General features: G+C 48.1%; 1 protein-coding gene across 7 annotated transcripts; it reads left to right on the forward strand.

Annotated features, from left to right (window-relative positions):
- The first annotated feature begins 519 nt into the window (after positions 1–519).
- Positions 520–6907, forward strand: LOC122393325 (putative inactive caspase B). Of its 7 annotated transcripts, none has more exons than XM_043389247.1 (2): positions 520–584; positions 4562–6907. In XM_043389247.1, exon 2 carries the CDS (start codon positions 4572–4574, stop codon positions 5835–5837), a length of 1266 nt encoding a protein of 421 aa, XP_043245182.1. In that variant the 5' UTR covers positions 520–584; positions 4562–4571; the 3' UTR covers positions 5838–6907. The 7 variants fall into 7 exon arrangements, with proteins under 7 accessions (XP_043245182.1, XP_043245184.1, XP_043245178.1 ...); XM_043389249.1 differs by having other exon boundaries at positions 552–588; XM_043389243.1 differs by having other exon boundaries at positions 582–704.
- Positions 6908–26871: the final 19964 nt, after the last annotated feature.

Genomic DNA, 26871 nt, shown 5'->3' on the forward strand with positions numbered 1-26871 from the left:
TATAGAATGGCTGCCATAGGCCACAACGGTCATGTGACCTCCCAAGGTCACCGAGGTCACCTGAGGTCACCATATTCAAATCGGCTGATAAAATCGCATACGCTGAATCGACTGGTGGTGTTTTCGTCGCGATCGGCCCAGCAGTTCCTGAGTTATAGAATGGCTGCAATAGGCGAAAACGTTAAGTTGACCTTTTGAGGTCACCGAGGTCACCTGAGGTCACCATATTCGAAACGGCTGATGAAATCGCATACGCCGATTCGACTGGTGGTGTTTTTGTCGCGATCGGCCCAGTAGTTCCTGAGTTATAGAATGGCTGCAATAGGCGTCAATGCCGAGTTGACCTCTTGAGGTCACCGAGGTCACCTGGGGTCACGAGCTTCGAAACGGCTGATAAAATCGTACCCCCTGATTCGAATGGTGTTTCGTTTGTTCCGATCGGTCCAGTAGTTCCTGAGTTATAGAATGGCTGCAAGGGTGGCGGTCGAATAGTGTTGTCCATTGTTGACGCTATCAGCTGTTGGTGTTTGACAAACAAAGACAGACGTGACGCAATAGTTACTCAGACGTTTTTGTGTGTGATGGTGGGTATGTAGGGCCTGGCCTGGTGATGGTGTGAATTTTTAGCTATTTTATTGGCTGAATTTTGTTATTTTTCAGAAATAATTTTCAGACAGCTTTGGAAATATTTTTTCCAACAGAAGGTACTGGGAGGAGTAAGGCGGGATCTGGATTCTGGGCATAAGATTAATGCTGGACCAGGGGACAGGATGACAATGGTCAATGCCGATGGTTGCCCAGCGACGCATTTCGTTATTATCATATTTTTCCCTAGGCCCTGGGCCCTGTTTCACCGGTGATAGCAGCACGCTGCTTTTACACGTGTCAAATTGGGTTTCCATGGAAACATCAACAGGCCCATTGCTCCAACACTACCGCAAGTGTGACGTCAGCTCGCGCAATTTGATAGCAGCGTGGTAGCAGCGTCCCGTGAAACACCGCCCAGGCCCTGTTCGGTCGCAGTTTGTATACCAGCGTGCTGTCAGTTTTCCCCATACAAGGAAGTTATTGCTGGCACTTCTTGGCCTTTTATTGGTCTAACGAATAGACCACTTGAATTCGACCAAAGAGGAGCCAAGACGTAGCAGCAGCCAGCATGTTCGCACACTGCTGATAAATAAACGGGGGGCGAACAGAGCTCTTGTTTCACTGGTGATAGGAGTACGCTGCTATCAAATTGCGCAAGCTGATGTAATAATGTGATGACATCACACTAATGGCGTTTCGTGTAATCCGTGAGCTTTTTCATAGCTGCATTTGGATCCGAGTTGCTGTCTCATTGAATACGTTTGATATATTTGTTTGATCGCATGGCCGTGAAGATGTTAGCAGCAATATTTGATGACATCACACAGATTGACGAAGTCATGGTTTGCTGATGTTTCCATGGAAACCCAATTTGACACTGTAATAGCAGCATGCTGCTATCACCGGTGAAAAAGGGCCCTAGTTAAAGATTCACCTTATCTGATACTTGCTTTTTAAAAAGCACAATGAACTTATTATATTGAACATATATATAACATAGATATGCCTGTCCCATAGCTCAGTTGGTAGAGCGCTGGACTCCCGGTAGTGAGAGCCCGGGTTCGAGTCGCTCCGGCACTCGATATTTGAAACTCCTGACGGGGATGGTCTGCGGTTGGTGGGAGCAGCCGCAGCCAGTTGAAGTCAGTTGAGTGTGACAGGCCGTGTCCGGCTTTGAAGGGCACGATAAACTTTGGCATCTAAATTATCCCGTTACCCGGAATTGCGCGATCGGACGGTAGGGGTCGGGGTCTACGCAACAAGCTCTGCTTAGCGTAGGCTTCGGCTCTGTCAATCCGTCCATTCAAACATTCGAGCTAAATTTATAAAAAAATATTCCTTTGACTATTTCAATTTGTCAATAGAGTGCATACAAATCACATTCATAGCTCAGCTTGAGCTCACTGTTGGGTTGCTTGAGCTTTGGACCCACCTAAGTGGGTGGGTGTGGAAAATAGTAGTTGCAAAGTGAAATATTCTACTTTGAAGTGCACTGTGGCTTGTATATTGAAATTGAACTTTTTGCTGACACCACACACTTTCAAGTTTGATATCTTTGTCACCATCACCAGCATCAAATTTATTTTACTCTGTACGCTGTACCTTTGGAAATAATATGAATATTGGTAGCAAGGGGTGATAAGGTAAGCTTGGTGCCTGGCATGGTTCCAAAATCCAAAGGCAATACCCAGATGTTAGAATTAAGGATATCCAATTTTATATTATGTTAAGCATTTTCCCTTTGCTTTAAAATAACTAGAAATATCCTGTGTAATAAACTGCAAATGGGGAATAAATACTAGTTCTGTCCTTACTCTCAACTAGTGCCTCTTTCCTCACAATCAACTTAGCCCTTTCTCTATATCTCAGATAATTTTATCTCCCATTCCTTTAGCTTTCTGGTTGATTTCATTGCAGACACTATTTTCTGCCAGGGAGCAGACATCAAAGGCCTGTTAAAATAGTTAGGTCCTTTATTAACACACGACTCGACCTTAAAATTCTGCTTACATTTGAAACTTAAGAATCAGAAAGGAGTTAAAGTTTCAAAATGCAAGCAGAATTTTAAGGTCCAATCATGTCTCCAATCATGTAAGAATAAGAAAGGAGCTTAACATTCTTTTCATGATGTGAAGCTTGAGCATAAAAAAGCTACTGCATAGGTGCCAGTGGCCACTTTGCATTTCACAATGAAGCACCATCTAGATGCTACCAATGACATTATGAACTACTTGGACAATTACTAACCCCATAAAATCCAGTTCAAGTTTGCCAGGCAGGAGTCAGATCCATGATCAGGAGTCATGACTCAGGAGTCAGGACCCTAAATGGCATTACATAGGTAGTTACCTGAATCAGTTTCAGTGCATATTTAAGTCAATTTATCTATAATTAAATGAGAAATCATAAGTAAGGTTTGAATTAACTGTTAAACATTATATTTTTATGACACTCAGACTCACCACAATAACTATAATATTCTGCTAATCTTACTGAATTATCCCTCGCCGGCCGAGGGGGGGGGGGGTGCCGCACCCCCCATATGGTTTTTTTCGCGATAGCTCCAAACTCGCTGGCGATAGAGAGCTGAAACTTGTCATGCCTGACCTTTGATTCAGGCCGGATCTTTTGACACCAACAGCATTTTCGGGTCAGATCAGGTCACTGACCTATGACGTCATAAGTGAACCTCTGCTTAGTCTTCAGATGTCGCCACTTCGCAACGCCCTCATTGCCAGAGGAGCTTTCACAGGGAAATGAAACTTGCAGAATCTAGTATCCATTACGAGTCTCAAACTTTTATATCTGGGATTTTTCCTAAAGGTCATATGAGGTCAGGTCATTTTCGTGACCTCACCATTATAAGTCAATGGGGAAAAATGAAAACTGCTATTCTGGCATCGAGAACGATCTCCAATTATCTCAAGCACACAGAATCGTGATTTGATGAGCTCCTTGCTAGGTTAGAAGCGTCACGTTTGCAATGCTGACCTTGCGTGACGTCATTTATGACGTCATCAAGGTCATATAAGTTTTTCGTCAATAACTCATGATCAAATTGAGCTAGCGAGCCGGGAAAAGCCACCAATGGACTCAGGAAGACCTGCCGAATCGAATGATATGCGACATGACCTCCTTCGACCAACTTTGTGACCTGGGGGCGCTGACCTGACCGTGACCTGAGGTCAACACCCTAAGTTGACCTCACCCAAACAAAAAGTGTATCATTCGACGCGCCTGAGCAAGGCGAACACGATGCGGCCAAAATCGCGGCTCTGCGGCCGTTTTTTGCTATGTTAAACCGTACCTTGGGGCAGTTGACCTGACCTCAGAGGTCACCGGTTGACCTGGGACCTTAAAATCGGGTATCAATCTCTGCGTCTCGTAACGGCGCACACGCTCGTTTTTTTTTTCGCGACGCGCTAGCTCCACCAGGGGCGATACGGCGGGGGGGGGGGGGTCGTACCCGCCCCCCCCCCCCCTCGGCCGGCGCGTATGTAGAAAACCAATAGGTCCGGCGAGGGTTTTTACAGGGCGAGTAATCCCATGGAGTCTTCTATATGCCATGCCCATAGCCCCATGGGTGGCGCTTTTCTCAGGGAGCCATGACCATGTAGGCAAGGCAATACTTCTAACTTTCAAGACTCCGAACTAAACTATCCAACAAATACCCTCCTCGACAGAATGTTATTATTAGTCTACAGCATAGAAGGAACTTATGTTTTTGTCATATGACAAAACATGACATTTCTGTTTCAAAAGTTTTACACATTGAACAGTATACACCATTTACTTTTTCCCATAACATATAAACATAGGTGTTTAAATGCCGCCCATTCATCATTGTGAGGTAGGTCATTTCAATCATTTTGAAGATCGGTTTATAACCAATATGAAGGCCATTAAAGGTAATTATATACCGAGTAGTATTCGCAATAATTACACAGATTATGTTGGCTTCTATTGCTTGCAGGTGATCAGTGATGAATGACGCCGACCGGGAGACGATCCGCAGGCAGCTGCCCAGCCTGCTGGCGTCCGTGCAGCTGTCTGAGGAGCTGCTGGACCAGCTGCAGCGGCTGCGGGTGCTCACGCTCGACTTCCGCGAGGAGCTAGACGTGGAGCCCCGGCCGCGGGAGCGTCTGCGCCGGCTTCTGCTCGAGGTACCGCGCCGCGGACCGGACGCCTTCGACGGCCTGGTGAAGGCCCTGCTGGAGACGGGGCAGCTGGAGCCGGCCAAACTGCTGCGGCCGAGTCTGACCCACGCGGACCTATCGCCGGCGGCCCTGGCGGCCATCTCAGCGGCCGCCATCGCCCGGCAGGCGGCTCAGAGAGCCCCGCACTGCACCCCGACCACCCCAGTCCACCGGCCGCCGCCGGTTCAGGAGCGCCCGCCGCTGACCGGAGACCGCCCGCCGCCGCCGGCCGCCGGGGACCGTCCCGACGCGCCGGGTCCCAGCCTGCACCTGCAGCCTGCAGACACAGTCCGCGGCTCGGAGAGGGACACCTACCGAATGATATCATCACCCAGAGGTCTGGCACTCGTCATCAGCAACATTGACTTCCGCAACACCGATCTGCACGAGACGCGTGAGGGTGGCGAGCGAGACGAGGTGGCGCTGCCCTCGCTTCTGAAGCAGCTCGGCTTCGAGGTGCAGCTGGAACGGAACCTGGATCGTGCGCAGCTTCTGTCCACCATCAGCGCGTTCGCCAAGCGGCCGGAGCACGGCATGTACGACATGGCCGTGCTGGCCGTGCTCACGCACGGTGGACAGCACGTTCTCTACGGTGTCGACTCGCGCCCACTGGAAGTCGAACAGGTGATCAGCTGCTTCTCGCACGAGGCGGCGCCTCTCCTTACCGGCAAGCCCAAGTGGATGCTGTTCCAGGCGTGTCGCGGAGCGGAGGGAAACCGCGCCGCGCGGCTGATGGATTCGGGACGTCAGGCAACAGACGGTAAGGCCATGTCTGCGCCGGTTCAGACGATAGCGGAGTACGGCGATATCTTCCTCACGTACTCGTCAATCCCTGGATATGTGTCGATGCGAGACCTGGACCACGGTACGTGGCTGGTTCAGGTTCTCTGTGAGGTGTTTGCCGAGCTAGCGCACAGTCATACACTATCGGATCTTCACATGGTCGTGCACGATCGTATGGCTAGTATGGTGACAAGCAAAAATGAAAAGCAGACCATCGAGACGGCTCAGCGCGGCTGGTCCAAGAAGCTCTACTTCAATCCAGGCCTGTAGATGGCGTGTAGGCCGCTCCGCTCGCCTGGGCCGTCTGACAGCCTGTGGCGAACTGCGAGGGTCTGCTCACTACCTGTGTCTTTACGCCTGGATCATGGTGATGTTTGGTTCCGAGCTCCAGTACGCCATCGGATTATCATCTTGGCGTTATTGATTCGAACAAATTTAGTGAACAGGATAAAAAATGCCAACGATGAACGGAGTGTCAGGTGCGGGCAATTGTAATAATCGCTTACTTAATTGTGACATTATTTGGGATTTAAGACCAAAACACTATCCTGATTAGTTATGCAGCACGGTATGTTTATTTGCATGATTTATGGTGCGTTGCTTTGATTGTTTTATGTGTTGGATTGCTATGGTATTGCGTATAGCTGCTAGTGCCAGTAGTTAGGGAAAATTGTTTCCAGACTTCCATGTGGCGACTTCCCACAGGGCGGTAAATGTGTATACCTCGGATAATTCCATTTGTTCTCGACACGATCGCCAGCTCAGCTGTCTTGGTTGGTCTCTCGGGCTTCAGCCGATTGCTGATGATGCGATCTGTTGATTCATGCAGCTTCTTTGTGATCGCCCGTGTCCGTCTCGGCATGTGTCCTTGTTTAGGGATTGTTTATTGTGACGCCGAGCGCTTTCTCGTGATCGATAATGTAGTGTGTAGCGTCTGATGGTTCTAAACCATTCGAGCTGTTGTGGGATTGAGTATATTGCATAAAGCTTCGATGGTATAGTGGTAAGGCCATTTAAAAGTTCTCCGCAATCTTCAAATGTCGCGTCTCCTGATGCAGTGTCATCGTGCCAATTATTGGCAGTGACGTTGTGCATAATACTGTGCCTGTTGGACCTACCTGGTGCATTACAACTTTCAACTCACCATTATGCTGTGAATGCAATCATCCAGCATACAGATATCAATATTTTGATACCGCTTTTAGGCATTTAACCCACTATGTGATTCTTCTGTATCGCCATGAGTCTTTGATTGGTCGTGATGCACGTGGGACTCCTGTCCCGACTGTCCATTTCCGTGTGATCGCTCATGAGTCATAAATATATTGCCGATTTCGAAATGTTTTTGACTAGTTTCAGTCTGCTGACAGCTACAGGTTTCCGGTTCGACAAGTGCAAGTGATGCCGATTTAGCAGCTCTGCCGCTCTACTAACGAACGAGCATTGTAGGGTAGCAGTACGGTTCGATTGGTTCGATTAGTGGTGTCAGACGACATTGCAGCTGTAGTCTGTAGGCGTCACCCCAACCCAGAGGAGGACCTGGTGAGGTATTGGTTTAGGCAGAACTCTCCAGATGCATTCGTTTGCTTTAGAACGCATAAGAAAAGCAGCTCCACACCTACCAGCGTGACTTTGGTATTGACTGTCTGCGAAGGGCCGTTCTCCAGTCTGGCGAGCAGCGCCAGCGCCATCTGGAACCGTGAGAGCCTCATGCACTATTACTACGGCTGGTGTTCGCCAGGTGATACAGCAGGTCCTATTTCGTTCGCTGTTCAGTGCTCACTGCTTACTTCTCACGGTTCGGGTTGACTGACGGATCAAAGGGGAAGGGAGTGGCCGGTGGGACATATGGCGTAAATACCGTTTCTCGCGGTGCCCGAATTCGATTAGTTTTCCCATTTTTCTAGAATGGAAAGAAAGCTTTCAAACTTTGTTAGAGGAGTTTGTTTCAAAATGCACAGCAGTGCACTGCATAGTGCATACTGCATACTGCGTAAGGAATCGAAGTCTGAGTTTTGTTTTTAAATTCGGAGAATTATCTTCGTGGTATTCGGAGAACCCCTCCCACCGCAGTGTCAAAGACCACTTTCCTGGATCCGCCCATACTCACAACACTACTCAAATGCTACTCACAGTACGCACAGCGCTCACAGGGCTCACTGCTCACCGTGCTCAGCAGCCATTGCTCACATCTCAGCGTCAGGTGACGAGGAACGGTCACATGATCAAACCATAGCACTTTGTCGCCTGTCGGTCACTAGCTATGAGTAGCTACTAGCTCCGATGGTTGTCCGGAAAGAGTCCGGACCGCTGAGTCCGGTGTCCGGAGACTGGATAGGCCGGCTGTCCGGACCTCCGGGTAGACAGGGGAAATTTTGGGGCCTCCGGATGGGCAAAGGTGCAACTGATAGACCTCCGGGCGGACAGCTAAATTTTCGGATATTCCGACGGACAGCGAAATAACCGGCGGACAGAGGAAACGCCACCTGAACCACGAGCGGACACAGGAAAATTGTGAGGCTTCCGCATAACGGAGAGGAGGAAGATGACCTACCTCTGAACCTCTGGACGGACAAATGGGAAAGGTTCGAGACTTCCCTGGGACAAACGGATACGGGAGCGGCTTGACTTATGTCCGACGAAGACATCAGAAGTAACGGCCCTGATGACACGCGCCATGAGGAAGGCACTAACTAACGCTCTTTGTAAAAGGACGGTTTTTAGGCTTTGATAATTTTGACGCGTCAGTTGAAGATAAATAAAAGAACGGCTTGTATGAATACGCGTAATTTAATTGTTTTAATCCAACAGCCTCATCACCAACTCTACCTCCCGAAATCCTTTTATGGCCACACTACCCAATGTGTCCTGGGTCACCATCACCTTTATCTCCATCCCGACGTGTCCACCATCACCTGTACTGTCTCCTGACCTCAGAGGAAGGCCTCTGATCCATACATGTGCCGACAGCTCGCCGGCTCCCCGGAGATTGATACACATAACACAGATGGTGTGAATTATTGAGAGACAACGGCACCGCTGGGGCTCCACGTTCCGGTGCCTCTCGCCTCGACATGTCCCTGCGGACAGGATACCTTCTCATGTATTTTCCATTTGTGTCGCTGGGGAAACTAAACAGGAACATTGGTGCGAATTGGAGTGATGGAACGATTCAATTGGTAGTCTCAATTGAAGGGAAAAACAATGGAAGTTTGCTGCAGAGAACCGATTCATTTCGTGTAGAAACAATTTTCAGCAGAAGGTGAATTTCTAAGGTTTCTGAAACGCTATTTCAATGTATTCATATGGTACGCCTGATATCAAGACAACATGAATCATGGTTTATGCTATCTATGCTAATAGGTAATATTTAATTCAATTCTTAGTTCTTTTCTGATACCAACATTTGTAAAATCGTTTTGGAGACCTGAAGTCACGGGGCCAAATCAGGTCACTGTCAGTCAAAGTCACACTTTTAAAGTTGATCACCCATCGAGGTTATGGCAACACATAAAAGTGGCACAAATTTGATGACGACGATACCATGTCTAGTCAGAACAGGGTGGCCGAGGCGGTTGTTGGAACCCCCTACCTTGCCATTTCGCCCCTTACTAAGCTATGTGCTTCGAAGAAGAAGAAACGAGCGTGTACACTGCTACGAGATGTAACGACTGATACCCGACTTCAAAATCTCAAATCGACGAGTGACATCTAAGGTTACGCCAAATGCCACGCCCACAAATACGAGTAAATCGTTTAGTGCAGTGAGTGGCGATCGTTTTGTGGCAAATAGGTAAATAGCTTCGTCAACAATGGCCAAAGAGCCGTGAATTTGGCATCATCGTGTTCCTCATGTAGTCGAATAATATACACTTGTTTGGGAAAGGTCAACATATATTTTTTTTACCTCCGGTCAAGGTCAGGTTGAAGTCACTCAGGTTACGATATATTGGTCGAAGGAGATACCAGGCCATCCCTCTAATCAGTCGTTTCGGCAGTTTTTTTTTCTGAATCCATTGGTGGATTCTTCGGTCTCGCTAGCTCAGTTTGATCGATTGCTATTGATTTATTGACTACCTACTTATATAACTCTGTGACCTTAGTCACTTCATATATATGACGTTACGCAAAGTCAACAATGCTCAAATGCTGAATGAAAAAGTTAACCATCGGACCTTGTTTATGAAATGATCGTTTATGAAACCACCATTTCATGCTTCAGTTAGCCTTGTATTATTTCCGTATTATATATTGTTATTTGCCTTATATTGTTTAATAACAGTTCCATATTTTCCACATTTATTTTCCTTTAATGATGAGGTCACGTACAATCGAACTGACGTCAGACGACGTGAAAATTCCGAGATATAGAAAATGTGCATATTCGGGAGTTTAATACGTTCTGTAAGCCTCAATCTTCTAAGAAAGATTATCTGGCATTGAGGGTGTCGCAAGATTGCGATAGTTTAGGACCATGCAGAGTTGTTCAGTGACCACGAATTGAACTATATGCAGGAGTGCCACAAGAACTGGCTTAAAGTTAAGGTCGTGTATATGCCAGCTTTTAGCTCTTCATCGCCAATGCGTTCTGTGCAAAGTGGAAAAGCGTTAGGAGGCACCCCTCAGCTATCGAGGATTAGCATTGGCTTAGGACTTTGGTTTACAAGCGCGTTAATATGCAAAGTAAAAACAGGAAGTATCTGAATATGAGCACGCTACTCTCAACAAAAATGATCCAACGATACCCAATTTTCAGGTATTATCAGCATGAAATGTTCAAAGGTCAGTTCCATGACCGTCTTTTGTACCGTCTTTCGTCTTCCGTCTCTTGCCGAATATTTTCGTAAATATTTTTCAGCAAATATTTTTCATAGGAAGCTCCATTCGCACAATGCTGATGCGATGAGTCTCCAGATATTCCTCACCATTCTTTACACGCAGTGGGGGACGGGACGGGCCGTCCAGTCCGCAGAGGGGACGGGGAGGGGACGGGGAGGGATACAACTCGGCCCCGGCTGATGGATGCCCGTATTAACCCGCGCGGGGCTGGGGTCTCCAGCCGAACGCGCGGGGCTGGGGGGGGGGGGTAAATTTTACCCCCCCCTGTTATCTCCCGAACTAATGGTCCGATTTGGAAAATTCAAACGCCAATCGAAAGATCTCATCACGAACAACTAAAAACATGTACTTAATTTTAAGTTTGAGGTCAAGGTCAAGGTCAGGTCAAGGGTACAAATTGCAAGTTCCTACAGTATCGGCCTTTCACCGTAGTTGCCGAAGAATGGAGTCATGGACTGAGACTGATCTCCCAAAACGTGTTCTTAGGCTACCAAGACAATATTCGTTGCATACAATATCATTCAGAGGTCAAGGTCAAGGTCAGGTCAGGTCAGGTCAGGTCACCAAAAACAAAATATAGAAAAGGGCATGTGCGACACATGTTTTATGGGTCATTTTACTCATAGAATTCAATAGGCACACTCAATAAGTGATATGGACCACCTCTGGATGAATTTCAGGTCGAGGTCAGGTCAAGGTCAGGTCAAGAGAGGTCAAATTTTGAAGTTGGTTGCTAAGGCCTAAAAAGGTGTCTATCTGATGCAGTTTTTCACGGCGAGTCGAATGGTGCTATTTTCGTTTCCGTACGAGGTCTAGAACTTCCAAAAAAGTCATTTTTCAAAATTTTTGTGTGTCGTGACGTCATACAATTTTGAATAACTCCCACATTTTTGAACCGATTCTTCTAAAACTTGGTATGTAGGTACACATAGACCACTTCTCTGACATATATTCCGGTTTTTTCGATACACTCAAAATTTCGGATTTTATAGCTATTTTCCCAAAAAAGTCAGTTTTTTGGAAAAATTTGGGCCAAAATCCAAAGTTTTCAAAAAACTGAGATAGCCATTTGATAGACAAAGTAGAACTACGTATATCCTTTTTTGTTACGCCTTGATTCTTTTAAAAATGAAGATGTTAGCGGCGTTTGAACTTTTGCCGTTTTTGAGGCGAAAATGGCGAACATGACGTCACTAAAACGTCAATTTCTCAAAAATTTTCCGACGGATTTCGCTCAAATTTTCAGGGAACGTGTCAAATTGATGTAAGAAAAGGTACTGAAAGTTTGGCGGCGCTGCGCGCCGCCGTTTTTAAGATATTGCAAAAATTCGCGAGGGGGGGTAAAATTTACCCCCCCCCCAGCCCCGCGCGGGTTAAACGATCGGCGATGATGGCGGCGCGCGGCCGGCGCCGGAGGCCCGCCTCTTTATGGTGACCTATCTGGCCGTTTATGCAGATGAGCTGCGGGAGCGGCACCCTCCACTGTCGGGTTAAGTGGTGCTCATAATCACCCCCCGACGACGACGGCGCAGCCAGGGGGACGATATGCGACGCGAGCGACGATAGGACGACCTGGCCAGACCGACAGAAAGTGAAGCAATATTACGAGTGTGGGCTGTATCATATCATTGTGAAATACATGGGCTTGGAGAGGAACGATTGATATTGCTGTCACATATCGCTGGCAAACATAGGCATGTGTGCTTACCTTCCAAAGTGTGGCTCGGCATATCCAAGTGCAGTGTCAAAAGTTTGTTTTGCTATCAATTTTGCAACAATGCTCTGTATGTACATTGCTTATTGCGCTCCACATTGCGTGATTCTGTTATGGTAAGCCTTTTTTGGTGCGTTTGTGGGTAGCTGTTAACCCGCGCCCCGTTGGGCTCTGCCGAGCAACGCGCCCCGTTGGGGGGGGGGCATTTTGGCCCCCCCCTAAGATCTCGAGAACCACGCAACCTAGCGACAAGCGGCAAACGGTGTTGGATAGCCCTATCAGGGAACTACCTTGTGACCCAGTTTTATTGACCCAGGTCAAACCGATGACGTCACAGGTCAGGTCAAAGGTCCATTAATGCGTTGTAAAATCGAGTAAAATGCATTTCATTGAAAATCATCGATAGGGAAATGTTCTTCAAACACATATTTTGCTATTTGAGGTCACTGATACCAGGTCAGGTCACAGAGGTCAGGTCACTGGGGGGTCACAATATGAAAGTGTCGTGTGATACATGTTTTATGGCCCATTTTACATGACAAATGCGATTATGTGGGTCAGGCAGCCTTTGGGGCCAGCTTAGGTCACGTTTTGGTCAAGGTCAGGTCAAGGTCAGGTCAAGGTCAGGTCAAATTAGGTCAAATTTTAAAGTTAATATTTTTGCATAAAATGGATATCGAATCGATGCAGCTTGTCACGGGGAGTTCAATGGTGGTCTTTGTTTTGCCGTGCGTGGTCTAGAATCGCTAAAAATTGAGTTCAAAAATTTGACGTCATCATTTTTGAACAGTTTTTTCGCTATAACTTGGCCAAAAAACGAGATATCGATCTGAAATTTGGTATGTATATAGAAAAGCACAGGGACTATCACATATATTCCGTTTTTTCGAAATTCGGAAAAATTTTGGATTTTTTAAAGTTTTTCTAAAAAAATCAATTTTTTTAATTTTTTGGGCTCAAAAACCCAAAATTTTGGAAATCCCAGATAACAGTTTTGTAGCGCCGCTTTTTGTCTACTACACCATATAAAGAACTTTGAAATTGCTTGATAACTGTAGATTTGGTGAGCGTTTCAAGATTGCATGTTTTTTGCTCATTTTTGCTCGAACATGACCTCAGTTTGACCTCAATAACTCCTGACCTAAGGTGACCTAAGACTTGAAATTTAGTGTGAAGGTGTCAAATTGATGCCCGGGAAGGTACTGAAAATTTGGCGGCGCTGCGCGCCGCCGTTTTCTTGCTATTCAGGAAAAACGACAGGGGGGCCAAAATGGCCACCCCAACGGGGCGAGGGTTTTAATTATTTAAATGCCCCTTAAAAGTTATCTGTTGAATCTTTACTGTGCCTCCAGCACCTTACATTCTACTCAGGGATAACATCTTTTTTTCTTAATGAAAAACATACTCTAAAGAATCCACGACATTGACGTCATTTACCCAGTGGAACTGGACAGCCGTATCATTTGACCAGTTGGCTGATTGGATGTGGTGCTGCCTCTGCCGTTCGGCTGGCAGGATATGACCGTCAGTTTCCTCCTCCCCGCCGCGTGGCCTTTGTTGTGTCGGCTCTGGCGGCGGCGTCCGACCCCTGCCGCCGCCGGCCGCGCTCCCCACCGCTGCAATTTAACCCCTCAAATTAACCCCTATATGGCATGATGGCTCTGCTGACTTACGCCTAATGCAAATAACCCGGCGGCAAAATCTCCGAGTAATTGGATACAGCGATATTTATTTGACAAGCCGGAATAAAAAATGCATCTGGGACTGGAGCCGCGGCCTGTGACAAGGGAAGGGGGAGGGAGGGCCGGCGGCGGCCCGGCACGTGGCGCTTGTGTTCCCTTTCCGGCGCCGCGGGGAGGAAGGGGAGTGGGGAGTCCGGACTGTCAGGGAGCAGTCCACTGGTGAAGAGTACCTGTCCACTCACTCGCCGACTACGTGCCATTCACCTGTCATCCACAGGTGAATCGGGCACCACAGCCGACGCAACAGATAACAAAAGACGCAACAGAAGATGAACATGACTATCGCTAGTCTCCTTAGCAGGTGGATCAAATTGTTACTTATCGCGACCGTAAATATGTAGAAGTACTGGAGCAGCCATTTCATCCCGACTGCATGTGCTAAATTTGAATGTCTGACCCGACTGCAGGTGCTAATTTGACAGCTTAACTGTCCAAATGCGCTGCTTCGAAGTTCGATGCAATAACAAATTTCAATTAACAATTCATATTTCATATTTGTATGTGTAAAGCTATGGATGCGATAACAACTTGTTCGCTTTTTATCGCAGGAATGTAGTTTTTCGCAGCAATATAGGTACACCTACAGATGTTTCTGAGAGAAAAAAAAATGATCAGCTCAAGTGAATTTCACGGTAAAATGCGTTTAGCACCAACATGCGGTCGCGCATTACTCTGTCCTCATGTCTCCTTGAGTGTCGATATTCCAGCGCTCTTGATCACTACAAGCACCTATCTGCATAAGTTCTTTCCCTTGCCTTGCACGTGTCCTGCAGTGTATCTCACAGCCTCATGCTCGGTGTCGCCGCCTGTAGCACCATGAACCGGCCTTTGTCTCTCCCCCTCCAAAAGGCACCTTTCGATACGGGCCTCACCATCCCCCCCCCACCTGATCCAACATCGGGGAGATATTAGCGCAGCGTGGCTATATCAACACGCACGATCGTCATGCTTGGCTATATCAACACGTGCAGCGATCGCCCTACCTGGAACGAAGTCTGCTTCAGCAGAGAGCCAACACGGTACCTACTCTGCATTGTTCTTTAATCTTCATGCAATAAAGATGTCATATTCATTTCATAGATTTCATAGATTTTATAGATTTCCTTCCGACCATGTCCTTTACATACACCTCTAGACAATTAACCCTCGCCGGCACAGGCCATTTTGCGCCCTTCGACGGCACAAGGGGGGGGGGGGTTGGTATGACCCCCCCTCGCGTTTGGCCCCTGATCGAGCTAGAGCTTCGCGGAAAAAACGAGCGTGTTGCCCGTCACGAGAGGAAGCCGATGATACCCAATTTTAAGGTCCTAGGTCATCGGGTGACCTTCCAGGTCAGCTCAATGACCCGAAAACCGGGAAAATCGGGACCTGTTAGAAAGTCGTAAAGTGTGACTGCTATGTGGTTTTCCTGGGTGCTGACACGAATATCGTGTTAGTTTTGATCAGAGATGATGTCTTTAAGCTTAACCCGCGCCCTGGTAGGGCTATTTTTTGCCCCCCTCCCCGTCCAGACTTTTCGATATATCTCCAGAACCACTGCGCCGATCGTCACCAAACTTTCAATACCCTCCCGGACATCAATTTTACACATTGTGACCAAAAATTTTTCCAAAGGCTATGATAGGTTGGCCGGAAATGACGTCAGAGTGACGTCATATTCTGCCGTTTTCGACCCAAAAAAGGGTTTCGCGGGAAGAGCTGTCAGGCCTATAGCTTTGCAAATACAGAAAAACGATTAAGACATAAAAGCTGTAGAATTGACAGGGCTACAAAACTGCTATCTCGTATTTTTGAAATTTTTGGATTTTGACCCCCAAAAATCAAAAAATAGATTTTTTTTAATATAATAGCCTAAAAATCCAAAAAGCTTTTTGAATTTCGCAAAAACCGGAAAATATGTGATAGTACTTACCGCCTTCTATCCACATACCAAGTTTGAGATTGATACCTCTTTTTTGGCGAAGTTATAGCGAAAAAAACGGTTCAAAATTGATGACGTCAAATTTTCAAACTCAATTTTTAGCAATTCTAGACCCCGTAGCGCAAAACAAGGACCACCATTAGACTCCCCGTGACGAGCTGCATCGAATCAATACCCATTTTATGCAAAACTATCAACTTTAAAATTTGACCTTTTTTGACCTGACCTTGACCTGACCTTCACCAGAAAGTGACCTAAGCCGTACCTGATAGTCTTATAACCAACATCATTGAGTTGGAAATGAAAAATTGGCCATAAAACATGCATCTTACAACCTTAGTACCTAAAGTTAGGTTCATGTGACCTGACCTGTGACCCTTGGTGACCTGACCTGTGACCTGACCTGGTAATGTCAGTGACCTCTTATAGCAACATATGTACTAGGCAACTGACGCCCTATCGCTGATTCTCGACAAAATGCGTTTTCTTCGGTGTTATAGCGCATTCCCTAGATGACCCGTGAACGGTGAAACTTGACCTGACACCTGAAACGGTGAAATCTTTGACCTGACCTGTGACGTCATCGGTGACCCCGAGTTCAATGAAATTTGGTTTTCATTCACAAATTTGACAGGCCTTTCGAACGCCGTTTGAATTTTGCGGATCCGTTCAGTAGTTTCGGAGATACGAGGGGGAGGGGGCAAAAAATAGCCCCCCCACACCAGGTCGTTATAAACAGACCCCACCAGGGCGCGGGTTAAGTATTTAGACCAGGTCGGGTCAGGTCAGGTCAGGTCAACCGGGAGGGGTTGTGACGGGTATTCGTAATACGTGTTAACCCGGCAGTTGCTGGGGTAATTCGCCACCCACCGTTTGCTGGGGGGGGGGGCGTTAAACGCCCCCAGCCGATAACTCGAGAACCAATAGGCGCAGCGAAACGCACGAGGCGGCAAACGAAAGAACGCGACAAGACGCTTCAGATGAGTACTTTAAAGTTGAATTTTGAGGTCACAGGTCGGGTCAAGGTCAGGTCAAACACCTGAAATCGGGCTTTCAGTAGCATGGACTTCAGGACTTCGCAATGGGCGTCTCTCGTCGTAAACTCTGTCAAAACGGTGCACAATCCATCATATAAGGCCTACAAGAGTGTCAGCTCCATGTAAGGGTCATTCAAGCATAGGTCAGGGTCAAGGTCAGGTCAATCGGGCAGGCACAATTTCCCGAAAATCAAAACTGATATTCGCAGCCTGTGACACATGTTTTATGGGTAATTTGGGGCGTAGAACACGATGGTCGCATTCATTTTATCATATGTGTACGTGTTTGGCTAAAAAAGTTCAATTTATGAAATAAATGTATCATGGTCGTGAAGAAGTCACGAGAAATTGCCAAGATTCAGTTCAAGATTTTGGAAAATGCAGAACGATAATCAATAATCGAAGATAGCCATTTGATTGTTCATGGTATTGGCAGTCTAATGGCGTTTACGGAATGTCTGTATGTCTATTCTGTGATTTTATATGATTTTTTGAACATATGCCGTTTTTGGTCGAAAACTCAGAAATCATGACGTCACTAAAACCTCGATATCTCAATAATTTTCTGACCTATTTTTTTGAAACTTTGTCACAATAAACTTCAATCAATTCCCTACAGGTATCCAAAATTTGGCGCACCTGCGGCGCGCCGTTTTTATGCTATGGCCCGGCGAAAAAGTGGGGGCGTTTAACGCCCCCCCCCCCAGCAACTCGCGGGTTAACCGCCTCTGACAGCTTCGTAACATGTTACGAAGGCACTAAAACTACTTCGTTAATGTTCAAATGGTTGCTAAATTCGAATTCAGCTAAAAAAAACTAGCCTAGAAACATGTAAAACTCGAAAAAGTGAGCCGAGGTCACCCGAGGTCACCAAAGGTCAATGACCTGACCTGACCTTCAGGTGACCTTGACACCCACCCTAATGTATGGGAACAACATCAACTCACATGTTTGAACGTTTGAAACCACGAAAAGCTTGCAAACGCGCGGATAATGCGAGCCGACATACGCCGAATCGCGATTCCGGCCAAACATGGTCTCGGAAGAGAGGTCACAGGTCAAAGGTCATTTAGGCCAGGGTCATGAAATTTTCAGGGTACAATTTTCAGGTCAGGGTCAATTTTTTCAAAATTGATCAATGCAAGGGTACTGAAAGTTTCGTCGCGATCGGCCGCTTTTTACGCGAGTTATTCGCGGAAAACCTTAGGGGGGTTGCATCAACCCCCCCCCCTGTGCCGGCGAGGGTTAAATACCTAACGGATATAGAGCGCACATGTGTTGCATACGTATTGCAGGGGTGGGTCAGCATATTTTTTTGGGGGGGAGAGGGTAGATGCGGGTCGAATAAAAAAGTAGAGTGGTCGACACAAGACGAACCATGTCATGGACATTGGACAGGTTCATGGGTGGAGAACCTGCCCCGGCCACCCCGGCCGTGGCCGGGGTAACTTTCAGCCTACCCCGGCGCGGCCGGGGTAACTTTTCCACTCTTGTAAATCCTAAAAGCTGTCGCCATACGAGAACAGAAAACTGTCGTTTTTCGGGTGTTGACTGCCATGGGCGTAATACTGCAGATCAGGAAGGTATTTACACTATTTAGGTACTCAACTTACCATGCGGTGGCGTTGAGCCCTAGGACCCGCGTGTGGTTGTCAATGCCAAGATTGCTCTCAAATCGTGTTCAGTTTCGAAAATTTGGCGCGCCTTCGGCGCACTTTTTTAGAACCACTGCTTGACTTCACTGCCTTCGACTGGCCTGCCACAAACCGCAACCATACCGTCAGGGCGTAGCCGTCAGGATGCTCATACACCGAGCGTCCGTCACGCTTCGAGCTCGGACTGTTGTAACCGGAACGCGTGCTCTCGCCACGCCGCGGAGTCCAACGCTCAAGCGATTGAGCTACGAGACCAGGACCGGTCGATATCCCTGGATAGACTCCCTGTTTGTCTTATAAGAGGTTGAGACACACAACATTGAAAAGACTGTGTCCCTGGATGTCAGTGACCCATTTTAGTGCTTTGGTTCGAACGTTCAATTTTCTCTGTAAAGCTCCTACGAGGTGAGCTGTCATCTTTTTGTAGCTATTTTGAGACACAATAAAAAGCTGAAAACGTAACATTTACTCATAATGACTCATGATAGGTATGGTTTGGATATGTTGTGAAATTGCATAAGTTTAAGTTAAAAAATCACTTAAAAGAAAATCGCCTTTTCAATCATCGCCAACAATGTTATGAATGATACAATGTCGGATACAACGCTCACCCTTGAACAAACACAACGTCCATTATTCCATTTCCATGGGTCAGAATAGGGGTTTCATGGGTGGAGAATGTTTGAAAAAGTTACCCCGGCCGGCGACCGATAGTCGGAAAGACGACTAAGCTCACGTTGTTGTCAACGGTCATCATAAACAAACCCCTATTCTGACCCATGGAAATGGAATAATGGACGTTGTGTTTGTTCAAGGGTGAGCGTTGCATCCGACATTGTATCATTCATAACATTGTTGGCGATGATTGAAAAGGCGATTTTCTTTTAAGTGATTTTTTTTACTTAAACTTATGCAATTTCACAACATATCCAAACCATACCTATCATGAGTCATTATGAGTAAATGTTGCGTTTTCAGCTTTTTATTGTGTCTCAAAATAGCTACAAAAAGATGACAGCTCACCTCGTAGGAGCTTTACAGAGAAAATTGAACGTTCGAACCAAAGCACTAAAATGGGTCACTGACATCCAGGGACACAGTCTTTTTCAATGTTGGGTGGCTCAACCTCTTATAAGACAAACAGGGAGTCTATATCGCGGTGCGGACGGCCAGCTGGTCTGCTCCGATTCACTGCCCATCACGATGGGTGTGTATCAGGGTACAGCTCTGGGTCCAATTTTGTTTTCAATTTTCTGCAACGATCTGGCTCTACATGCTTCTGATGCAACCATCATTCAGTACGCTGATGACGTGCAAATCGCTGTACGCGGTAAAAAGAGCCACTTACCTGAGCTCATTGCTACCATGGAGAACCACCTTGGTGCTCTCGCCGACTGGTTCAGCTCTAACAGGATGAAAATTAACCATTCTAAGACACAGCTCATCGTTCATGGCACAAAAAGAACTTTGCAAAGCATCCCACCTGTTACGATTAAGTTTGGTTCATCGTTCATCACTGAAAGTCAAACTGTGAAAAATCTTGGACTTACCATGGATCGCTGCCTGAGTTTTGATGATCACATCACTCACCTTGTCGCAAAATCAACTGGCATCCTCATCTCTTTAGCTCACTCTAGACACGTGCTGCCTTCTTGGACTGTCTCGTATGTGGTGAATGCTCTTGTGGTCAGTTCAATACGTTATTGTGTGTCTGTGTATGGCTCATGCAATGATTCCCAGTTGCACCGTGTGCAGAAACTCTTGAATTTCTGCGCACGTGTCATTGGTGGTCGGCCCAAGTATGATCGGGTATCCGATGTACTTCGGCAGCTGGGCTGGCTCTCAGCGAGGCAGCTCGTCAGCTATCATAGGCTGTGTCTGATCAAGACTGCGCTTGATACCCAGTTGCCAGCGGATATTGCAGCGATGCTTTCATGTGTCGACACCCCATCACACTCGGCAGTCTGGCCAGTTACAGTGCCCACGTGCAAAGACATGCTCTGGTGCTAGGCGTCTATCTCATGCCAGTGCGTTATTTAACAGACTGCCCAATGAGCTGCAGTCTCTGTCGCGGCCTGCCTTCAAACGACAGCTGAGACTTCTGCTGCTTCGGGAGGTAGGATAGGTTCGTGGAGTGCCATGTCTTATCGCGTGTTTCTCCTCTTCATTTTATGTCATCACTGTTTTATATCTTATGACTTGTATGTGTGACTCGGGCGCTGGAAGAGCCACTTCTCAGTGGATGCAACCACGAATAAACTATGAACTATGAACTATCCAGGGATATCGACCGGTCCCGGTCTCGTAGCTCAATCGCTTGAGCGTTAGACTCCGCGTGGCGAGAGCACGCGTTCCGGTTACAACAGTCCGAGCTCGAAGCGTGACGGACGCCCGGTGTATGAGCATCCTGACGGCTACGCCCTGACGGTATGGTTGCGTTTTGTGGCAGGCCAGTCGAAGGCAGTGAGGTGAAGCAGTGGTTCCAAAAAAAAGTGCGCCGAAGGCGCGCCAAATTTTCGAAACTGAACACGATTTGAGAGCAATCTTGGCATTGGCAACCACACGCGGGTCCTAGGGCTCAACGCCACCGCATGGTAAGTAGAGTACCTAAATAGTGTAAATACCTTCCTGATCTGCAGTATTACGCCCATGGCAGTCAACATCCAAAAAAACGACAGTTTTCTGTTCTCGTATGGCGACAGCTTTTAGGATTTACAAGAGTGGAAAAGTTACCCCGGCCACGGCCGGGGTGGCCGGGGCAGGTTCTCCACCCATGAGGGGTTTGTTTATGATGATCGTTGACAACAACGTGAGCTTAGTCGTCTTTCCGACTATCGGTCGCCGGCCGGGGTAACTTTTTCAAACATTCTCCACCCATGGTTCAATGACAACTTCACAACAATGACACACATGACAATTTCATGCAACATTTGGTAGCTAATAATGACGGCGTAATATATAAATTTCTTAGTTATGACAGCTGCAAAGTATTGCCCTGTGTCATAAAATAAAAAAAATATCGCTCTTGGACGCTCTTATGCTATTGTGTCAGTGTGCAAAAGTGAGGTTTAAAATGCTTGCCGATGTCAGACGTCAGGTAGTCGCGCTGCAGGGCGGATCCAGCCCACGGGCCGGAGGATGCTTACTTCTGATTTTGTTTATTTCAGTGTGCTTACCGTTACCAAGAAGATAGTCATGCAAATGACAAGACGATTGAGCTTATGATGAGCTCAATTTCTAACAACATTTTTTTCTGCCAACAGCAAAGGGAACCATGGCTAGCCAATTGACAGCAGTGCAACATTGTCTTACCTCCAAGTTTCTTCAAACCTGAAAAGAATCGAAATGGCGATGCTTTATTTTTAGACTAGTCTCAATGCATAGGTCTCACCGGTCTCACAATACATCTGTCTTACCATGACCTAACATGAATTAAAAAATAATACAGATTTACCTATATCATTGCACCTAATAACAAATTGCTGCTAACTCCCCAGCCGTTATCTCACCGAAACACAAACTGAGGAGACATAAAAAAGAAAAGTCATTGAGAATGAAATGTGAACAACATATTTCTGTCTTTCACTTTTGTCCCACAGCGTCGCAGCCCGGTTTTCCTTGATGCCTCAGCTCGCTCGGTTCCCGCCTTCCTTTGTAAATGGCGGGCGGAGCGGCGGGCGCGCTGGCTCCGTTTTGTTTTGACGCACCGACCGAACGATCACCGGTGCATCCTGCATGCCAATGGGCCGGCCTGGACGACGCGACCGCTCCGAGCGCGCCGCACCGCCGCCAACAGCGCCACGATGCGATGATCGGCTGCGTCCCGAGCGGCAACAATAGCGCAGCTGCGGCAAACAGCGGCGCACCGCCGCAGCGCGCCACATTATCCGACGCCCGATCCCCGGGGCCGCGCCGGCGCGCACATCATTTGAAAAGCAATCAAGAATTAAACATAGCTTCCATCTCCATGGCCGTTGTATTATTCATACCCTGGGTGGCGCGCTGTCGGCGCCGACGGCGTCGGTGGTGGCGCGCGCGCGAATTATTGGCGCATATTTCGATGACCGGCCGTCGCCGGGGAAGTAACGGGGTGGAAGATCAGCGGCTCGGCGCCGGAGGCCACTCGGGGCGATGGAAAACCGGCACTGGTGGATGTTATGGAGGGTCCACTGTCCAAAATTCAGCGCAGGATCGGTAAGGAGTGCCTCACGTGGTCGATGCGGCTTATTTGAGTTTGTATCAATATGGAGTGTGTCATGGATAGCCGGTATGGAATGATGTAATTTCTCAGGGTCTTATCATTACGTCGTATGGGGCTAGTACGTTTGAGTATCACCGTACCATTATCAGGAACTTGGTGTTGTAGTTTTAGGGGTCGACCACCGGCTATGAACATTTCAGTGTGTTAGGTACTGTTCACGGTCACATCATTGTGTGACTGTGTCACGGGCAAGGGCACACTACGTTGCATGTCATGGTTCGGAAGCCACCGTGTCAGTGTGTTACCGTGTCACTGTACCAGCTCTGCTCGGTGTGGGCGCCTCCTCAGACAGGAGGCGACTCGACTCGCTACCATTCTGCTACCGGTGTGGGAGGCGCCCCAAGGTCCTCCGTCCGCACGGAGGCCGAATGGCGGAACTCGGTCGCGATTGATGCCGGCAGCGGTGTGAGCCGCTCTTTAGCTCACCTCCGGTGGCCCGCCCCCCGCAGGTGCGGTCAGCAGTGTCTGACCTTTGCGGCGTGGACGGGCTGATTGGATGGTAGTCAGTAGTCACTGCCGCTCTTCAGACCAATGGAGGAGCTTACTGTCGCTGCATTCGAGCTCGCGCTCACCGACCGCTCATCTGTCGTGTATGACCCCACAACTCTGCCGCTATGACAAAGTCTCAGAGTTGAGTTGACCGCAGCTTCCTAGACCCATCTCCAGTGTCTTACCACTCAATCAGAAAGTCTTGCCAGACGGCCCTCCCTTCAGCAGCGCGCCCCCGCGTCAGACTCGGGCCGCCCCGCCCGCGGTCACCGGTAGCTGCTCGTCGTCGTCGGCACCGTCGTCGGAACCGTCGTAACGCTCTCAGTCGACTTCCGACAGGCCGCCGACCGCATCCATCGACGAACATAATCGTCCGGGCGGCTGCTGACCGGCGCGGCGGCCGGCCGGCTCGCCCGTATGGATTTTACCGCCTTTTAGCCGGATTGATCTTGGATTCTGTGCGCGGTGCAGCGCGTCCATTCACCGTGCCCGAGGGTACACATATCGAGCGATCCTGGTCATAAAGCGGCACGTCTCTCGGCCGTTATTGTCGCCGCGCTGATAGTGCATCGGTGCGCGCCGCCGGCGGCCATCTTGGCTGGACCGCTGACCACCGGCTACTTATTGCCATCATAGATTGTCGAACGAGCCCCGCCGAGGTAACGGCCTCCCAGGGATCGCCAGCGCTCGCCGCGCCACATATGAACGAGGAAATGGAAAGGAGATTAAAGAAATAACTTGGAGCCGATGGCGGCCGGCGCACCCCGGTGGCTCGTAAAAACGGCAGAAAACTTGAGGCGCGGCGGTCCGTACGGAGCTATGTTTCGGTTAACTGGACAAGGAGTGGTCAGTTCGGGGCGCTCGGAGGCTGAGCCGAGTGGCCGCACGTGGTCGTGGCAACCTGTAACGGGGCCGTGCCAACAGCCAGGTGCCTATACTTACTCGCTGACTGCTTAGGCAAAACGGCACTCGAGCTTCGCGGAGTGTTGGTAGGTACTTGGTAGGGTAATGAGAAATCAAACAGAGGGCTAACAAATAATGATTATATATATGCAGGATCACCGCACCAATGCTGTGACCGTAATCGTATACGGATAATGCAAAAGGAGAATCGAGGCTTGGAACACGGATCAAATGATAGAAGGAAAACCTGATAAGTGGGATAGTGATTGCACAACTAATGCAAAATCCACCTTTACTACAGGAAAAGAGAAAAGGGCAGTGATCTGCCCACCTGTCTCAGCAGTCAGCTGTCTTCCACGACCTTTTAACGATAGCTCATGCATTTTTTTTCTTAGCAGGAAGTGTTGTGACTTGTGTGTAAGCTACTTACCTTTAACCTTACCTGTTCTACATAATTGCAAGATATTTCCTGAATGTTTGGGTAAGCGTAGCAAATAGTTAGGTTCCGCTGCTAAGATCTGTTAAGTGTTCTTTATCTGGCAGGATAAGTACTTGCGAAGCCAACAAATCTGAGACTCTTCTGATTAGGGTAAATTTTAATGGTGGTATTCATTATAATGTATACAGGTAATTAATAATGTCTGCAACATGATCGTCAAAAGAGGTAAGAGGAGAGAATCCACTGACGTTTCAAGACTCGAAAAATGGTTTATCTTTCATGAACGGCTCGCAAAAACATAACGGTATGCATTGCGTAACATCAAGACGACTCATGCGTACTCTGATAGCGAGCTTGTGTACTGTAATATATGCCTAAACTATTGCATTTCTGCATTACAAATCTGTTAGTCATACCCGATGCCGATCTAGAAACACAAATGGCAGGATCTGGCAGCACAATACGCTGCATATGGCAGCACTATAAATAAGAAACGTCCGGCTATCGCTGGCGGTCGGCGGCCAATCAATATAGCCGCCTAATTGGACGGGCCGGGGTCTGAGGGGGGGGGGAGCAGAAGGGGGGGGGGCTCGGGAGATGGAGCCACAGACGATATCCGATGCGGGGAGGAGTGGGGGGGGGGAGAAGAAGGTCTGAGGTGTGTTTGAACGGTGACTGAGCGGGCAGAAGATTAAGGTCAGCTGCTCCTTATGCCCATCCCAACCATATCCCTTAATGCTTGGTTTAAAAGCCAAATATGGCCAAATAGATTTGCATTGTATTTACATGCATTCACAATTCACATAGGGAATGAAGGATCTCTGCGTGCAAATATCTTAAAATAACTAGGGAGCATTTCGCTTGCACTTGCATCCCGTTCTGTGCTGTGCCGAAAATACATCATCAGTTACATGCAGTTGGAATAAGATACGGAATGTTGAAGATTCTAGAAGGCTCCCAAACCGCAAGTAGTTTTGAACAAAATGTTTTCGAATCACCTTTTCAATGCTTCTTTCTCACGCTATACTATAGCCATGCAAATTATGTAACTTTGTTCAATCCTGCTGTCGCACGCGGCGGAACGGGGAGGGCACCGGGGCACCGTGCCCCTCTTTAAGTCTGACATTTTAACATTAGCCCTATGGGCGTTGCATGGAAAGAATGGGACCAAAAGTCGGCAGTTCCCCCCTTATTTGAAGGTGTTCCGCCGCTACTGCCTGCTGTCCCTTACACAGGGACGTAGCCAAGGGGGGGGGGGCGGAGGGGGCGCCCGCCCCTCCCTTGGGGTTTTCAGGAGGCCCCTCGAAAGGATTCAGGCCAACGTGGGCCGAAGGCCCACGTTGGCCTGAATCCTTTCGGCCTGAATCCAACGTGGGCCGAAGGCCAAAATCACGTCGGAGGCGAACGAAATTCACGCGGGAATCTAAAAAATGACGTCAGAACAATCAGGGCCCTCTGACCAGCCTGACAAGTGACAGCTAGGGCCCTTCTCATCTCCTGTGAATAACCACTAGTGTCTGTGTCTGACCGCTAGGGCCCCTCTGACTCCTCATTAGAGAGGAGGCCCTCTGTGGGTAGGAGGCCCTGTGTAGAGAGGAGGCCCCCTTAGAGAGTAGACCCCCTGTAGAGAGGAGGCCCTCTGCAAAAAGGAGGCCCTCTGTAAAAAAGAGGCCCTCTGTAAAAAGGAGGCCCTCTGTAGAGAGCAGGCCCTCTGTAAAGAGGAAACCATGTGAGACTCTGAAGAGAGGAGGCCCTACATAGATAGGAAGCCCTCTGTAGAGAGGAGGTCCCTGTAGAGACTAGAGAGGAGGCCCTCTGTAGAGAGGATGCCCTCTGTAAAGGAGGCCCTCTGGAGAGAAAGACACCCTCAGCAGAGAGGAGGCCCTCTGTAGATAAGAGGCAATCTGTAGAGAGGAAGCCCTCTGTAGATAAGAGGCCCTCTGTGGGCAGGAGGCCCCCGGTAGTCAAAGACAGCGTCGTATATTAAGAACATAGAGTGGAGGCCCAATGTAAGCAAATTACCTTCTGGCTTCTGTTCCCAGCTACTCTCTATAGAGAGTTCTCAGTTCTCACTATAGTGAGAACTGAGAACTCAGGAAACTGTACAGAATAGACTCCCAACCGCATAGACTCCCAACCGCGTCGCCGCCCACTGTAGGAAGGGACAGGGGAGGAGGTCCTCTGTAAACAGAAGGCCCTATCCTATGTAGACAAATTATTTGTATAAATGCGCTCAGAGAAATCATGCCAGGTGCCGTCAACGGTTTTGCCGTCAACGGTTGTTTTACCTGCAGTGGCCGCAAA

This window comes from Amphibalanus amphitrite, unplaced genomic scaffold, assembly GCF_019059575.1.
Source record: "Amphibalanus amphitrite isolate SeventyFive unplaced genomic scaffold, NRLGWU_Aamphi_draft 000530F_arrow, whole genome shotgun sequence".
Lineage (NCBI taxonomy): Eukaryota > Metazoa > Arthropoda > Thecostraca > Balanomorpha > Balanidae > Amphibalanus > Amphibalanus amphitrite.